The 18,726-nt window shown below is 42.1% G+C and overlaps 1 protein-coding gene across 2 annotated transcripts in view; it reads left to right on the top strand.

The window, feature by feature from the left end:
- The window catches only part of SLC30A6 (solute carrier family 30 member 6), a 139,148-nt gene that overhangs the window by 33,870 nt on the left and 86,552 nt on the right, over positions 1-18,726 (top strand). For both annotated transcript variants that reach the window (XR_012243944.1, XM_073627662.1), the window contains exon 9: positions 2,739-2,787. Coding sequence is in view for 1 of the 2 variants with exons in the window: in XM_073627662.1 (XP_073483763.1) it covers positions 2,739-2,787 (49 nt within the window). In the remaining variant the exon portion in view is untranslated. The remainder of the gene's footprint in view (positions 1-2,738; positions 2,788-18,726) is intronic.

The following is an 18,726-nucleotide window of genomic DNA, read 5'->3' as shown; positions in this document are numbered from 1 at the left end:
ACCAAGCTGCTTGCTTATTACAGATTCAGTCTTCCCAGCCTGTTGTGGGTCTACAATTTTGTTTCTGGTGTCCTTCAACAGCTCTTTGGTCTTCACCATAGTGGAGTTTGAAGTGTGACTGTTTGAGGTTGTGGACAGGTGTCTTTTATACTGATAACAAGTTCAAACAGGTGCCATTAATACAGGTAATGAGTGGAGGACAGAGGAGCCTCTTAAAGAAGAAGAAGATACAGGACTGTGAGAGCCAGAAATCTTGCTTGTTTGTAGGTGACCAAATACTTATTTTCCACCATAATTTGCAAATAAATTCTTTCAAAAATCAGACAATGTGATTGTCTGGATTTGTTTCCACATTTTGTTTCTCATAGTTGAGGTATACCTATGATGACAATTACAGGCCTCTCTCATCTTTTTTAAGTGGGAGAACTTGCACAATTGGTGGCTGACTAAATACTTTTTTGCCCCACTGTATATGGCATTTGGGATGCAGAACCATATACCCCATTTTTGTTCTTGGGCTTGAGAACTTGGAGATTCCTCCTAATTGACTACCATTAGAGAGGACATCTGCACAGTATTATTTAGCAGAAGTTTCTTCTGAAGAACACTGGTAAAGAATACAATTTGATATTAGAATATAATTGTAGCAGCAAGTTGTTCTGCATTTTCTATAACAGGGGTCAGCAACCAGTAGATCACAATCTACCAATAGATTGCGACCAGGTAACTGGTAGATCGCTGTCTGGGCTTGCTGACCCACCATCCCAGAGCATCAAACAGTGCAATACAGAGGGACTACTTGTAAAGTTGGAGCTGTAATAGGGAGCAAGAGCCACACAAACCGATGCCTCCTCTATGGTGCTGGAGCGATACAAACTGTACTCCACCTTATGTCAGCTAGCAGTCTCCAGAATGGTGCCAGCAGCAGGAAAGAAGAGATCTTCAAATCAGTGTGAAGCAATGCACTGAGCATATTATAGGGCTGCTTTTACATTGATGCTCTGCGGTTTACCCACACTGCTGGTGCAGTGCAGTGTACCTGCAGCTTTCCTGCTTTTATATCCTGCTGGTTTGGTGCACTTTCTGAATGCAGGAGTTTTGGTGCACTTTCTGAAAGTGCACCACACCTGCAGGATATAATAGAAGTCTATGGCAAAGCACAGCTAACCCAGGAAAGTTGCACTGCGCTGTACCCATGGTGCAGGTAAATTGCAGCACATCAGTGTGAAAGCAGCCTTATAGGGGGCTCAGAACAGTAAGAGTTAATTTACGTTTGGGGGGTGGTAAAACCCCATAGTTAAGACGTGTTTTTATCAACGCCGCCCCAACCCTCTTTAGCTGCAGTGGCCAGGGGTGTACACATGTCGCAGCAGGAGTTATACACCCTGTCTTGGTTGGTGGGGGTAGCACCTGCCAAGCATGACCTATTCAAGTGAATGAGGTCACTCTGCAAGTGCCCTGCAACCTTGTGCAGTACAGCAAACAAGGGGTTAGAGCAAGCAGCTTTGTGTTTCTTTCTGACTACCTGCTTTAACCCTTTGGACCCTGCAGAAGCATGCAGATGCGAGGCACTTGCAGAGTGGCCCCATTTACTTGAATGGGCCACGATTGGCAGGCAGTAACACCCACCAAAAGCAACAGGGGCTTAATTCCTGCTGCTGCATGTGTACAACTTAGGCTGCTGCCTCAGCAGTTAAAGGGGCGGGGGGGTAGGGTAGGGATTTGGGGCGGTACAACCGTGATTCAACTGCAGGGTTTTACCACCCCTCCAACTTTGTGTTAATGACTACAAAAGGTGTCGCTGTTGCATGCAACTAAAGGCACAGTCACAAGTGCAGCAGGCACTGCTTCTCCCCTGAAAAGGGAACCGAGTGTATTTGACAGGTGGTGAGGAGGCGTTGTTGCCTCCTCACCACCTGATTTAAACCAATGATTGCCGTGTAATGTATGTGTTTGTGACACGGCATTTCGAGGTTTAAATCGGGTGTGAGGAGGTGACAATGTGCCCGGTGATTTTTGACTTCCCCCCCAAGTTGTTCAGGTAGCTCTCCACCTCTTTAATGTTGCCTACCCCTGTTCTATACTATGGATATGTATATATAACAGAGCGGAGGCTGTGGGAAATTAATTTAATTAATTAAAGTAAAATGTGAATATGAATTACCACTACTTCAATAATGCTCTGTTGTAAGTATGCCACAAGTATCCCCCCCCCCCCCCCATCTTTCCTCCAACCACTCTATAGCACACATTGGGCTCATCAAAGCTTTTACACGTAGTTAAGGATCGTTCTTTTCAACCTTGTGACTGTAATTTTCACATCTCATTGGACTTTTTCTCGTATGTTTGCTTTGCAGATTGAGTTTATTGTGTTACAAGAGACATCTCATATTATTGCAGTTACCACATGTTATTATTCATTATTTAGTTTAATGTTTTCTCTGAAGTAGTTATAGACAGAACATGTGTCTTTATATGTTTTATTGCTTTTGTTTGATAAGAGCACATTTAGACTGTTGCAGTGCATCATTTTGAATGGACTGTTAAAAGTACTGAAACTCATATTTTAACAGACATGCAACAGTTTTTTGAATGCAGTGAGCTACAACACACATATGATTCACAACTGAATGCAAGTGCATTACCATGTGTTAGAGCAACGCACAAATCTGAATAAAACCTTAATATGTAACGCAATTTCAGATTATCTTGTTTTATTTCACCTATTAAACTCACAGCTGCAAGTACAAGTTGGCTTCAGGAACATGTAGCAGATCTGAGCCGAAGGTACTGTATATCATTTATCATATCTGCTAAACATACATTTTAAAATCTTTTTGTAATGGTGTACAGAAAGTGATAACCATGAATGGTTACATGAGGTGGGTGTATATATGTGGGTATATCTATATCTATAGCGATATGTGGATATATATATATATATATATATATATATATATATATAATTTGGATACAGGCACAATTTAAATTTTTTCAGGTATTTATCAAAACATATTCAAGCTATAGTTATATAATGGATATGGGCTGATAGTACACACTCTCAGGTTTGATTTGAGGGTATGTACATCCAAATCAGAGGAAGGGTTTAGGAATTACAGCTCTTAAAAATAGCCATCCCACCACCCCTTTTACAAGGGGCCAAAAGTAATTGGACAATTGAGTTTAAAAGCTGTTTCATGGCCAGGTGTGGGCTACTCCTTCGTTAGTTCTTCATCAATTAAGCAGGTAAAAGGTCTGAAGTTGATTCTAAGGCCCCATACACACTATTAGATTTTCTGCAGATTTTTGTCTTCAGATTTACCAAAACCATGTAGTGCAAAGGCCTGCCTGATTGCATACAAATTGAAACTCTTAAGGTTTGACCTCATATTATATGGTTTTGGTAAATCTGAAGACAAAAATCTGCAGAAAATCAAATAGTGTGTATGGGGTCTAAAGCCTCGTACACACACTAATGCCCTGTACACACGACCAGACTTTCCGGCAGACTAGGTCCGACGGTCTTCCCGATGGACTTCCGGCGGACTTTCTGGACGGACGGACTTGCCTACACACGACCGGACTTTCCAGCAGACTAGGTCTTCCCGACGGACTTTCGACGGAGTTACGGCGGACTTTGAACGTGACTCGGGTACGATGGGTCTAGAAAAGGAAGTCAATCTCACCGCTTTTATTGGCGAAATTGACACCTTGCGGGCCCCGTCGCAGAGCTTACCAGGCCCTTAGGTCGAAAAGTCCGCTTGTGTGTACGCGGCATAAGACTTTCGGTTGACCGAACGTCTGATTTTTGTGGCATGCTAGTCTCATGTCGAAAGTGAAGAGGTTACTGAGAATACGAAAATTTTCGGACAACAGAATACAATATCAGAAGTGATGTAATGTGTTGAATAGTTTTGTATGTATTTTTTCATTTCTGAACATGCGTAGTCTTGCTCTTTTTTTTTTTTTTCCGTACAAAAACCGTACTAATGAAATGAAAACCGTACGTTGAGTTCACATCCGACAAAAATGTTATAGTCTGCACATCCAATCTTTGGTAATGTCCATGGGTTCCAGACTTCAGGTGGTCATTGACAGTAAAGGATTCTCAACAAAATATTAAAAATGAACATTTTATTTATGATTTATATTTATTTGTCCAATTACATTTGAGCCCTGAAAATGAGGGGACTGTGTATAAAAATGGATGCAGTTCCTAAAATTTGTACTTGATATTTGTGTTCAACCCCCTGAATTAAAGCTGAAAGACTGCACTTCAAATTCATTTGGATTGTTTTGTTTTAATTTTATTCTGGTGGCAAACAGAGCCAAAAGTATGAAAATTGTGCCCGTGTCCAAATATAAATGGACCAAACTGTATACCTTTCGATATTTACATTCTAGGTTTAACTTGCCTGAAAATATGCTGTTCTACTACCTACAGTTTAAAATATGCGGTCTCCACTCAGGGACTGTCTGACCTCTGGCGTTCCTCCCCTACCCCTTTTTTTTTAAACACTTGCAAACAGGGGGTTTATGTCCCACTGCTATAGTATGCTACTGTCGGACTTTTTGGAGGGACACCCGAGCAGGGCGAGTGAGAAATGGGAACGAGATGTTGGGCCCTCTGAGGAGGACCAATGGGAATCCGCACTACAGTCAGTTCAGCTCAGCTCTTTAAATGTTTCTAATCGCCTATCCATAGGCGTGTGCACAGCCCAAATCATCTTGTGCGCATTAGCATTATCACTTCAGGGTGAGTTTACCAGAGGCAAATAGACTGCGCAGTTTGCAAAGTGCACTTGCACTCTGCTAGAGCAGTTGCTCCAGAGCTTGGTATTTGAGGTAAATCTTCATGTTGCAAAGAATACCTAATTAAGTGCAAGGAAAATTTGAAAAAAAGCATTTTTGCTTGCACGTGATTGAATGATGGAAGTCAGCAGAGCTTTTGCTCATTTACTAAGCTCTGGAGCAACTGCTCTTGCAGAGTGCAACTGCACTTTATTTGCACTTTAGTAAATCCACCCCTTTGTGTGCAGGCAGGGAGATGGGAAAGATATTCTTTTTATCTGCTCTGCCATAAGAGAAGTGCTGTTGCATTTCTCTTTCACTGCATCGGCAGGGAGATCAATATGTCAGTGTTCTATATATGTAGACACACACACGCATGCGTGTTTGAGCTTTGGGGTGTACACCCTAATGCAATATGAATATGCTGTGCACGCCTATGCGCATATCACAATTATGTATGCTGCTTAGGGCACGCCGCTAAACTGTATACTATGGGGGTGGAACTGGATCCAATTTGTAGCAGGTGCAAACAGAACATGGGGATCTCATCCATATGCTATGCTGCTGCCCAAAATTACACTAGTATTGGACTACTCTTAACCCGGTGTTTCAAACCACCTTTTCTCTTGACCCAAAGCAGTGCCTATTGGGAATCCTAGACAATGTTACCCAAGATGCTTTTGTATTGGAAGCCCTCTCCAAGGCCCTGTTTAAGGCGCCCAAGGCCTTTCTCTTATCTTGGAAGTTGGAGGTTCTCACGATTTGTGGAGGACTGGAGGTGGAATATGGGAACTGTCTTGTGATATGATAGGTTAATGTATTTACACTGTTGGTGCCCTAGCAGGTTTGATAAACTTTGGGAAGCCTGGTTGGCTACCCCTGGCCTTGCCCCGCTCGACTTGGTACTATATAAATTTGTTATATTTACCTTCACACTTAGGCTCGGTTCACACTGGGGCAACACGACTTCAGCGCGACTTTGCACGGCGACTTCGACGCGACTTCGACGCGACTTCGACGCGACTTTAGCAAATTACAAGGCGACTTGAAGTCGCCTGCATGACAGGCGACTTTGCCTGTGGCCAATCAGCTCTCTAGGAGGGAGGGGGGGAGGGAGGGGTTTTCCCTGCAAAGTCGCTTGACTTTACAGAGAGATCCGACTTGGAGGCGACTTCCATTGATTTCTATGGTACAGGTCGCCTACCAAGTCGGATCCAAGTAGTACAGGGAGTACGCTCTGAAGTCGGAGCGACTTCAGTAGTGTCATTTAAGACGCTCCCATTCACTCTCATGTGAATCTCTTTCTGGGGCGACTTGGGGCGACTTGAGGGGCGACAAGTCGGATCCCAAGTCGTCCCAGTGTGAACCGAGCCTAAGGGGCAAATTTTCTAAACCTGGAGCACTTAGAATCTCTGGTGCAGCTGTGTATGGCAACCAATCAGCTTCTAACTTCAGCTTGTTCAATTAAAACCTGTAAGATGATTGGTTTATATGCAGAGTTGCCCCAGAGTTTGCACCCGTCAACCGCCTAAGTCTCATGAGTGCAGTGCTCCATAGTCGCACAGATCTGTCTGCCATGTCTATATTATAGGGTGGTCTTTTCTCTGATCTTTTTTGAAAGCTTATGTCCAAGCAGATCTACTGTCTTACATATGGTCTTATATGACTTTATTGCTACATTTTCCCACTTTTACTCTTTTGTAGTTTATTTGGCTGTACACACTGATCATTCTTTTCTCTGTCTGTTGATTGCTCTGGTTTGCATATTTTGAATGTCAATAAACATTTTACCTCCTGATAGAAAAAAAAAAGAAAAAACTTGATTTCGGGGTGATGCACAGTAGAGGCTTTTTTAAACAGAATGTATCCGTTTGTCTCCATAAATACAAAGAAAGTTTACAATTTTTCATTGCTTCCAAAGCCTCTCAATAGAGAGACCCTGGTTTCCATGCGCTGTACTGATGGCTAGCAAAGCTTAGATAACTGTATGTAATCTGTATTGCTGAATCTTGGCTTCATTACTCACATGACTGGGCTATTATTATTCCTGGCTATGCACTCTTTTGGAGAGACAGGGTAAAAAGGAAAGGTGGCGGTGTCTGTCTCTATGTGATCTCAAAGCGAGTGTGAATGAGGACGTAATTGATGGAGAGTGTGATGTAGCTGAAGCATTATGGGTGGAACTGCATATAGATGTGCGTAATTCAAAGTTAATCATTGGAGTTTGTTATAGACCACCCAATGTTAATGAGGAGGTGGAGACTCAGCTCCTTGCACAGATCGAAAGGGCTGGGACGGTGATAATAATGGGGGATTTTAACTACCCGGAAATTGACTGGAGTAATGGCATTGCTGGCACAGTTAAAGGGTAAAAATTTATAAACCTATTACAGGACAATTTTCTGGTCCAGTTTATTGAGGCCCCAACTAGGAATGAAGCTGTGTTGGACATGGCAATCTCAAACCATATAGAGCTTATTACTAATGTTCATATAAAGGAACATCTGGGTAGCAGTGACCATAACATGATTTCATTTTTTGTTAGCTGTAAGCAAAAAACACATATGGGAAAGATAAAAACATTTATGCTGCGTACACACAGTCAGATTTTCCGAGGGGAAATGTTCTATGTAAGCTTGTTGTCGGAAAGTCCGACCATGTGTATGCTCCATAGAAAATTTGCTGTCGGAATTTCTGCACACAATTGTTTGAGAGCAGGTTCTCAAATTTTCCGACAACAAGTCCGATCGTGTGTACACAAGTCCGTCGCACAAACGTTCATGCATGCTCTGAATCAAGCAGAAGGAGCCGCACTGGCTATTGAACTTCCTTTTTCACGGCTTGTGGTACGTCTTGTACGTCACCACGTTCAGAATTTTGGGCTAACATTTGTGTGACCGTGTGTATGCAAGGCAAGTTTGAGCCAACATCCTTCAGAAAAAAATCCACGGTTTTGTTGTCGGAAAATCCAATCGTGTGTAAGCGGCATTAACCTTAACAGAGCAACTTTTCCAAGGATGAGGGCTGCTCTCCAGGACGTAGACTTGGAGGGAATATTGACATCGATGAACACAGAACAGAAATGGGAATTCTTCAAAAAGACTGTATGTGAACTCACTTCAAAGTATATTCCCATGGGCAATAAGTTTAAAAGGCTAAAAATAAAACCTATGTGGCTCACGGCCCAAGTTAAATATAATAAGAAAAGAGCTTTCAAAAAATCTTAAAATGAAGGAACACTCATCATTTAAATGTTACAAAGAATATAACCGAATATGTAAAAAGGAAATCAAGGATGCAAAAATTCAAAACGAATGACAGATTGCAAAAGGTAGTAGGACAAACCCCCAAAAATTCTTCAAATATATTAATAGTAAAAAGGTCAGGTCTAAGCATGTAGGCCCTTTACAAAATAATCTAGAGTGGGTGACTGGGGACAGAGAGAAGGCAATATTTATTACTTTCTTCAGCTCTGTGTATTCAAAGGAGCATGGATAAAGGTGGATAAAGCACCTGGACCAGATGGCATCCACCCACGGATCCTAAAAGAATTGTTTGTTGACACAAGCCTGATTGTAGGCGATAGCCATTAGACTGACCCGTTGTCCCATTCTACCATTGAATGCCCTGCCTATATACAGTGGGGCAAAAAAGTATTTAGTCAGCCACCAATTGTGCAAGTTCTCCCACTTAAAAAGATGAGAGAGGCCTGTAATTGTCATCATAGGTATACCTCAACTATGAGAGACAAAATGTGGAAACAAATCCAGACAATCACATTGTCTATTTTTTTAAAGAATTCATTTGCAAATTATGGTGGAAAATAAGTATTTGGTCACCTACAAACAAGCAAGATTTCTGGCTCTCACAGAGCTGTATCTTCTTCAAGGGGCTCCTCTGTCCTCCACTCATTACCTGTATTAATGGCACCTGTTTGAACTTGTTATCAGTATAAAAGACACCTGTCCACAACCTAAAACAGTCACACTCCAAACTCCACTATGGTAAAGACCAAAGAGCTGTCGAAGGACACCAGAAACAAAATTGTAGACCTGCACCAGGCTGGGAAGACTGAATCTGCAATAGGCAAGCAGCTTGGTGTGAAGAAATCAACTGTGGGAGAAATAATTAGAAAATGGAAGATATACAAGACCACTGATAATCTCTCTCGATCTGGGGCTCCACGCAAGATCTCACCCCGTGGGCTCAAAATGGTCACAAGAACGGTGAGCAATCCCAGAACCACACGGGGGACCTAGTGAATGACCTGCAGAGAGCTGGGACCAACGTAACAAAGGCTACCATCAGTAACACACTACGGCGCCAGGGACTCAGATCCTGCAGTGCCAGACGTGTCCCCCTGCTTAAGCCAGTACATGTCCGGGCCCGTCTGAGGTTTGCTAGAGAGCATTTGGATGATCCAGAAGAGGATTGGGAGAAAGTCATATGGTCAGATGAAACCAAAGTAGAACTGTTTGGTAGAAACACAACTCGTCGTGTTTTGGAGGAGAAAGAATGCTGAGTTGCAACCAAAGAACACCATACCTACTGTGAAGCATGGGGGTGGCAACATTATGCCTTGGGGCTGTTTCTCTGCAAAGGGAACAGGACGACTGATCGGTGTACATGAAAGAATGAATGGGGCCATGTATCGTAAGATTTTGAGTGCAAACCTCCTCCCATCAGCATGGGCATTGAAGATGAAACGTGGCTGGGTCTTTCAGCTTAACAATGATCCCAAACACATGGCCCAGGCAATGGAGTGGCTTCATAAGAAGCATTTCAAGGTCCTGAAGTGGCCTAGCCAGTCTCCAGATCTCAACCCCATAGAAAACCTTTGGAGGGAGTTGAAAGTCCGTGTTGCCCAGCGACAGCCCCAAAACATCACTGCTCTAGAGGAGATCTGCATGGAGAAATGGGCCAACATACCAGCAACAGTGTGTGACAACCTTGTGAAGACTTACAGAAAATGTTTGACCTCTGTCATTGCCAACAAAGGATATATAACAAAGTATTGAGATGAACTTTTGATATTGACAAAATACTTATTTTCCACCATAATTTACAAATAAATTCTTTCAAAAATCAGACAATGTGATTGTCTGGATTTGTTTCCACATTTTGTCTCTCATAGTTGAGGTATACCTATGATGACAATTACAGGCCTCTCTCATCTTTTTAAGTGGGAGAACTTGCACAATTGGTGGCTGACTAAATACTTTTTTGCCCCACTGTATATTGATTGTTCTTAATAAAAATATTTTCAACCCTAAAAGAATTGAGCTCTGTCATTTCAAAGCCATTGTATCTAATTTTGAGGGACTCATTAATGACTGGAATAGTACCACTGGATTGGCGTAGGGCCAATGCGGTGCCTATATTTAAAAAGGTTAAAAAAATGGGTAGTGACGCTGCTAAATAATATGAGATTTAATACATTAGTCCACCAATAAGTCCTTGAAGTGGATACTCAGTATATGTGGAGGGGGAGAGATGAAGAGGGGAGACCTGTATAGATTACTTTTAGCAGTCCAAGACAACCTTGGCAGCCTTTGAGGGGGAAGTTGAAAGCAGACTCCAGATATGCAAATGAGAAGAGAAACACAGGCGCCTCTAGGTTAGAACTTCAAACATTTTAATGCGATACAGGTGCATTATCCACTTACATGGAGGTTAAAGAAGTAAGGCACGAGTCCATCCACACTGGCGTGGCATTCACTGCAGTGCGGCGTTCTGAACAGCTGATTTTTCTGCTTGTGGGGGAGAAATCCTAGCCAGCAGGATCTCTGGGACCACGGCGATAAAACCGAGGCTTGGATCAGGCCGATGGTGAGGGCTGGAACACGGTGCCGGGTGTGATGACGTCACTGATTGGTTGCAACGGTGTTTCGTAGCATGAGCACTGGCAGATGGGACTCAGGACACGCTAGTGAGACTTGGCTGATAACAGCCTTATATATGCCTTGGAACACTGCCATCTAGTGGAAAGGATGTGACATACTTTCCAACATGAAATACCCAGAGCTAAAATAATATAGATATCAACAGACTGTTAACCGCCTGTGGTTCAACAGAACTAACATGACATTACATATCAACTTCAGTTCTTGAGGTAATTCCATATAAGAATAGAATCTGTTAGCCAAAGTCTCACTAGCTTGACAAAGGAGCACGCCCTGAGTCCCATCTGCCAGTGCGCATGCTCCGAAAAGCCGTTACAACCCACCAGTGACGTCATCACGCCCAGCGCCAAGTTCCAGCCCTCACCATCAGCCTGATCCAAGCCTCGGACCCCAGAAGATGAGGTTCGGGCCCTACTGTGCAAAACGAACTGCACAGTGGAGGTAAGTATGATATTAAAGCAAAGAGGAGGTCAGGAAAACTCCTAGTAAATGTACGTGTCAGAGTAGGCTATCGGTGTGTGTGCAATCAGCACAATTTGCACAATAATTACATACCTATTAGCAGACACTAAGCCAAATACTTGATTGCTAAAATAAAACTATAGCAAGTAGGTAGGTTCCTCTGAACCAATGCATAACGTGAAAAAAAAGGACCAGAGGGTCTAGAGACAGGATTCTTCAGAGAGGAACACACAGGCTGTGAAAAATTAGAAAATGGAACAATTGATTTGGTGAATATAAATTATTTCCACCCACAATGGTAAGTAGACATACATTACCTCCACCGCTGGATGAAGTAACATAAATAAGTAACAACAGACACACCACCAAACACCCTCCTCATTAACTCCCAAACACCCCCCCCCCCCCCCCCCTATTTAAACCAGCTACTAAGGCAAGACCCAGGCTACAGAGCAGTAATAATAAGGTATTGGGAAACCAAAATGCAAGTTCCATATGCCCTAAAAACCTGGGATGTATGTGCCACTTGTGACGTAGTTTCACTTGAAAAAGTAGATGTAGTAGATCCTGCCAAAAACAATGAATGTAAATGAAACCACTGAAGCCGCTGACCAGTTATTCAGCATGTTTGTATAAATTATTCCTGCGCTACCTTGGAGAACAGTGGTGCATATGGACAGCTGCAAACACTGAATGGGATCAAACAAAACCCATAGATGATGTAAAAAATATATAAACGAAAGTGCTGCGCTAATCCAGTAAAGTGTAACTATGTGGTAGTGTGCAGTAAGACAAGATATAGAGAAAAATATGTGGAGGGGTATACGGGTAATGTGTCTGTCTGCACAGTATCCTGTGAAAAAAATTTGACTCAAACGATGTAAAGAGGTGGATATCTATTCTGTATCAGTGCAGTGTGTGCAGGGAACCAATAGGTATATTCCTCTTGCACACCTAGTGCTAATAGAGCTTGTGCAAATGAACCTTAAAGTGCTATAGTGTCACTGTGCAACCCGTATCAAAAAATGTAATCCTTAAAACATGTGTATACCAACAATATGTGTATACAGACAACAAATAATAAATATCACAAAAATAGCATATCCAAAAAAATTTTAAATAAAATATATGGATAAAGAAAGTGCAAATATTGCAAGGTGTATATATATGGACACAAAGTGAAAAACTATATAAAATAAATAATGTGCAAAAAACGCATCAGTGCAACATAAGTGTGTGGCATCACTATATATGACCCAAATAGAAAATGCCACTAGAAATATAGCTGCGTGAAGTCCAAACCAAATCTTTGCAAATACAATGAAGCATATGTGCCAGTGCAGACTCAGAGGAAATATTCAGTGATCCTTTTAAAATCCAAATGTGCAACAAACACTCGGTGGGGTGCCGAAAGAGAGAGGGTGTTTGTCCTCTTCGTGCTCAAACACACGCAGATAAGTAGTGGCCCCTTACCTTGCGGCAATAGGACAACCGCATAGAGTGTAAATGGAGGAGATGGTCTCTCTTTGAGGTCCCCGGGGCCGGAGCCGATGGTCCCTGCGCTTTAATCCCTCAGTACCAGCATCAACAATAGCAGAGTTAACATATGGAGGAACAAAAAAGGGGGATGCCAGATAGTGTAGTATTTTGAGCAAGATGATACTTTTATTCAAATTAACAGCATGTACTCACATGGAGCAGTTGTATATCACGTGTATATCCTACGAGCGGCGAGCTCATCAATCCAGATCTGTGTCAGTGCCTATCCCGTCCCTACGCGTGACGTCACTCAATCTACAATGAAGCATATGTGCCAGTGCAGACTCAGAGGAAATATTCAGTGATCCTTTTAAAATCCAAATGTGCAACAAACACTCGGTGGGGTGCTGAAAGAGAGAGGGTGTTTGTCCTCTTCGTCATCAGGGGATGAAGTCACGTGATTGAGTGACGTCACGCGTAGGGACGGGATAGGCACTGACACAGATCTGGATTGATGAGCTCGCCGCTCGTAGGATATACACGTGATGTACAACTGCTCCATGTGAGTACATGCTGTTAACTTGAATAAAAGTATCATCTTGCTCAAAATACTACACTATCTGGCATCCCCCTTTTTTGTTCCTCCATATGTTAACTCTGCTATTGTTGATGCTGGTACTGAGGGATTAAAGCGCAGGGACCATCGGCTCCGGCCCCGGGGACCTCAAAGAGAGACCATCTCCTCCATTTACACTCTATGCGGTTGTCCCATTAGAAAACGTATATGGTGGTGTTCTGCGCTTAGGACGGGCTTGTGACTGAACTGCAGCCCCCCAGATAAAGAAAGCCCCAAAGGTGTGATCCAGTAGTTATAAAATCTGAATTAGGGGATTGGCGCTGTTCACTAGTATGAGATAAAGAGATCCACTATAAACAAACTGCTACTCCAAGGAAAACATTTTACCCCAATTATAAATGAATGAAAAATGTAGCACAGTGTAAATGCTGTTAGAAAAATAAAAATAAGTGCTAGGAATGGTCACCAAAATGTGCAGACTACCCAAAGTAAAAAAGAATATAATACATAAAAGATATGTAAAAAATGGAACTCCAAACAATGAGTGATCGGTCAAGTGTGTGTAGAAAGTGGTTGTCAGAGTCCACTGAGAATGAATGATGTTTATGCAATAAAAAGTGCGATAAAAAATATAAGTGAGTTATACCTAAGAGTGGGGGCAAACACACTGTTGCCCACTATAAATAAGTGTGTATACTGGTGTAGCCAAATATTAAAAAATTATATTGTTTGGAAAAAATGTGTTGAAAAAAAGTGAAAAAACACAAAACAAAAATAAAAAACAAAAAAACAAAAAAACATAGGAAAAAAACAAAGTCCAGGTAACCACAAAATTGTTATCAAAAAGCAACACAAAAACAACAAGTGCCGTGAATATTAGTTCTGTCGTTCAGTAAAACAGTTCTAGTGCAACAGGCTAGTGCATCTTCAGAGGTTACAGGTAAGTCCGTCCCAATAGTTGTATACTGTCCAGGGTGGAGTCCCCTCTAGTGCCCCCACTCACCAGAGCGCCCAACCCCTGCAGGGGTAATGAGCATGTAGATCCAAATCTGATGATCCAATCGGTCGGTGTCCCCCTCACCACCTTTTATCACTTGTGTCACCAGATCGTTCTCAGAGGACATCCATCCGGAACAGTTATCATGTGCAGGGAGAAGAGAAGAGCCTCATAGTGTAATTCCGAAAGTAAATTTATTAAACTTAAGCTCACAACAGGAATAAATAAAATCCGAAGATTAAAACAAATAGAAACAAATGGCACTCTGCCGGCTGACTCCACGTGAGAAGCCGCAGACAGAGCAGTGTGAGCGGCGTGCGTTCCACAGCCGTCTGCCGATGCCGGAAGTGCAGGACAACAACGAAAGGATAAAAAGACGTATGCGTACCAAGAGACCACGCCTTTCGTTGTTGTCCTGCACTTCCGGCATCGGCAGACGGCTGTGGAACGCACGCCGCTCACACTGCTCTGTCTGCGGCTTCTCACGTGGAGTCAGCCGGCAGAGTGCCATTTGTTTCTATTTGTTTTAATCTTCGGATTTTATTTATTCCTGTTGTGAGCTTAAGTTTAATAAATTTACTTTCGGAATTACACTATGAGGCTCTTCTCTTCTCCCTGCACATGATAACTGTTCCGGATGGATGTCCTCTGAGAACGATCTGGTGACACAAGTGATAAAAGGTGGTGAGGGGGACACCGACCGATTGGATCATCAGATTTGGATCTACATGCTCATTACCCCTGCAGGGGTTGGGCGCTCTGGTGAGTGGGGGCACTAGAGGGGACTCCACCCTGGACAGTATACAACTATTGGGACGGACTTACCTGTAACCTCTGAAGATGCACTAGCCTGTTGCACTAGAACTGTTTTACTGAACGACAGAACTAATATTCACGGCACTTGTTGTTTTTGTGTTGCTTTTTGATAACAATTTTGTGGTTACCTGGACTTTGTTTTTTTCCTATGTTTTTTTGTTTTTTTGTTTTTTATTTTTGTTTTGTGTTTTTTCACTTTTTTTCAACACATTTTTTCCAAACAATATAATTTTTTAATATTTGGCTACACCAGTATACACACTTATTTATAGTGGGCAACAGTGTGTTTGCCCCCACTCTTAGGTATAACTCACTTATATTTTTTATCGCACTTTTTATTGCATAAACATCATTCATTCTCAGTGGACTCTGACAACCACTTTCTACACACACTTGACCGATCACTCATTGTTTGGAGTTCCATTTTTTACATATCTTTTATGTATTATATTCTTTTTTACTTTGGGTAGTCTGCACATTTTGGTGACCATTCCTAGCACTTATTTTTATTTTTCTAACAGCATTTACACTGTGCTACATTTTTCATTCATTTATAATTGGGGTAAAATGTTTTCCTTGGAGTAGCAGTTTGTTTATAGTGGATCTCTTTATCTCATACTAGTGAACAGCGCCAATCCCCTAATTCAGATTTTATAACTACGGTTGTCCCATTGCCGCAAGGTAAGGGGCCACTACTTATCTGCGTGTGTTTGAGCACGAAGAGGACAAACACCCTCTCTCTTTCGGCACCCCACCGAGTGTTTGTTGCACATTTGGATTTTAAAAGGATCACTGAATATTTCCTCTGAGTCTGCACTGGCACATATGCTTCATTGTATTTGCAAAGATTTGGTTTGGACTTCACGCAGCTATATTTCTAGTGGCATTTTCTATTTGGGTCATATATAGTGATGCCACACACTTATGTTGCACTGATGCGTTTTTTGCACATTATTTATTTTATATAGTTTTTCACTTTGTGTCCATATATATACACCTTGCAATATTTGCACTTTCTTTATCCATATATTTTATTTAAAATTTTTTTGGATATGCTATTTTTGTGATATTTATTATTTGTTGTCTGTATACACATATTGTTGGTATACACATGTTTTAACGATTACATTTTTTGATACGGGTTGCACAGTGACACTATAGCACTTTAAGGTTCATTTGCACAAGCTCTATTAGCACTAGGTGTGCAAGAGGACTATACCTATTGGTTCCCTGCACACACTGCACTGATACAGAATAGATATCCACCTCTTTACATCGTTTGAGTCGAATTTTTTTCACAGGATACTGTGCAGACAGACACATTACCCGTATACCCCCCCAGTTATTCAGCATGGATCCTTGGAAAAAATACTGGAAGTTCTCTAGCTTGCCGTACCATCATTATATTACAAAGTCAGTGAGAGAAGTCAATATGAACGGCATGAGGTAGAGCATTTGGACGGAACATAAAACATACCTTCACTGCACTCCTGCAATGGTAGTCCTGTGTGTAGGAGGAAGTACAGCTTATCTCTTCAATTTGCAGGAGCCACTGGTGAAAGGTAAACACATCCCTCTGAGCAACGATCCCCTAGTGGTGGCGGAGTAGGAGAGCCTTTCTAGTAATTACAGCACACAAGTGGGCAGCCAAGTCCAGATCCAGGAATCGCCGGCCGGCCAAAGCGGCCTGTAAAACTTCGCTGGGCTAACACACACTGCTCTATGGACGCTTCCTCTCAGACACCAGGCACTGCAGCCATACAGCGTTGGGAGCAGAGCTTGTGTGAAAGAGGTCAGAGCGGAGGTATGGCACTCCGTGATCGTACCCAGATTGCTGTGTATGGGGATAAATGAATGAATGTCTGTTTGGGCAGCCGCTGTTAAGAATGTGTGAAGATCCCAAGGGTCCACACTCTTCCAGTGGAGACATCCATGCCTCTGGCAGCAGAGAAAAAGTGGGGGGGGGGATGAAAAATAGGGCAAGAGGGGGTATGGAATGGTTTCCAGGTGGGTGCTGTGAATGTAGGGGCGTCTAGTTGACGCGTTTCAATTGACAGGCGATTTTCTTCAGAGCTAGAGATGCACTGGAAAACAGGAAGCTAAATACTGAAGTAATTTAATCTAATTAGCTACCAGGAGATCCAGTCATACTGCCCACATTCAGAAGTTAACCCTAAAAACTCAGTGATACTGTGAAAATGAAGACACCTAATACACACACAAAACTGTCAGACACACAGTCAATAGGTGAATGAGAGAAAAGATAATAATAATGAAACAAAGGCTGGAAATGGGCTAAAGGTCCTAAGAACTGCATAATAATATCTCTTCATATCTCAAACACAATGAGTTCTATATGGTTGTTGAGACAGTAAAGAGGAAAATGGGGGTCAGAAGATCATATAAAAAAGGGGAGAGACGAGCAAGACTATATTTAGGTCTAGTTGTGCACTAAAGAGGGGCTATCCAATACCGCATAGTATGAACATAGCAAAAACAGAGGTTTCTATCCATAAATCCCTAATAATAATTAGGGTTCTAAAAAGACTGCAAGATTACATTCATTATTTAAGCCACCAGGCTGAAGACTATTTAGAAGATAAATCCACATTTTTTCTTTTTGGTATAGTATATGATCAAAATCACCCCTTCTGAGGGGGAGGTTCAGTCTGTAGAAACCTTTGACTCGAAGACCACTTGGATCTCCTCCATGTTCAGTTAGAAAGTGTAGAGGTAGTGGTCGTTCGTTGTCTTTTTTGAGGATACTTTGTATGTGTTCACTGATCCTAATTTTGAGTTGTCTTTTAGTTTTACCAAAATAGATTTTACCACAAGGGCAAGTGACCATATAGATCACCCGTGTGGTAGAACAGTTGATAAATTCTTTGATTTTAAATTCTTTTTGGCCTGCAGAATCAGTGAACACATCTGTCCTCGCCACGTATCTACAGATAGAGCATTTACCACAAGGGAAACTACCATGCGGGGGGGGGGAGATCAGTCAACCAATTTTTGCTGGGAGATCTTATATATTCAGAATGCGAAAGGTTATCTCCAAGATTTTGAGACCTACGTGCTGTCATCACTGGGCGGTCGCCAATAAATCTCCCCAGAATTGGGGCATCAGATAAAATATTCCAGTGTTTGGTGAGAACCTCTTTGACCTGGTCCCACTGAGATCCAAACCTAGTAATAATTCTGATGGGATTTTGGGGGCTATGTTCACATTTTTCCTTAGGTGCATCGGTCAACAGGTCCTCTCTTTTGGTATTTATGGCCCTATTTTTCGCCCTTCTGATAGACCTATGTGAATAACCTCTTTCCCTAAATAGTGTATAGAGCTCAGAGGCCTCTTCTCGGAAGTCAGCGTCCGAGGAGCAGTTTCGTCTGATCCTCAGGAACTGACCAATTGGAATTCCCTGGATCAAAGTTTGGGAATGATGGCTAGACGCCTGTAAAAGGGTGTTGGCAGTTGTTTTTTTACGGAATGTCTTTGTCACCAGTCGATTAGCCTGTATACTGAATTTTAGGTCCAGAAATGAAATGGTGTTAGGATGGTACGTGTATGTAAAATGCAAGTTTCTGTCATTAATGTAAACATGTCCAGCTGATGCGAGGTGCTCCCCCAAATCATGAAAACATCGTCAATGTACCTACAATTTACTGTGGCTGAGGTACAGTGGCGAAGGATAAATCACCAC

The sequence above is a fragment of the Aquarana catesbeiana genome, linkage group LG04 (genome assembly GCF_042186555.1).
Source record: "Aquarana catesbeiana isolate 2022-GZ linkage group LG04, ASM4218655v1, whole genome shotgun sequence".
In the NCBI taxonomy this organism is placed as follows: Eukaryota; Metazoa; Chordata; class Amphibia; order Anura; family Ranidae; genus Aquarana; species Aquarana catesbeiana.
Note: the sequence above shows the minus strand (reverse complement) of the source record. Positions and strands in the feature narration are given on the sequence as shown.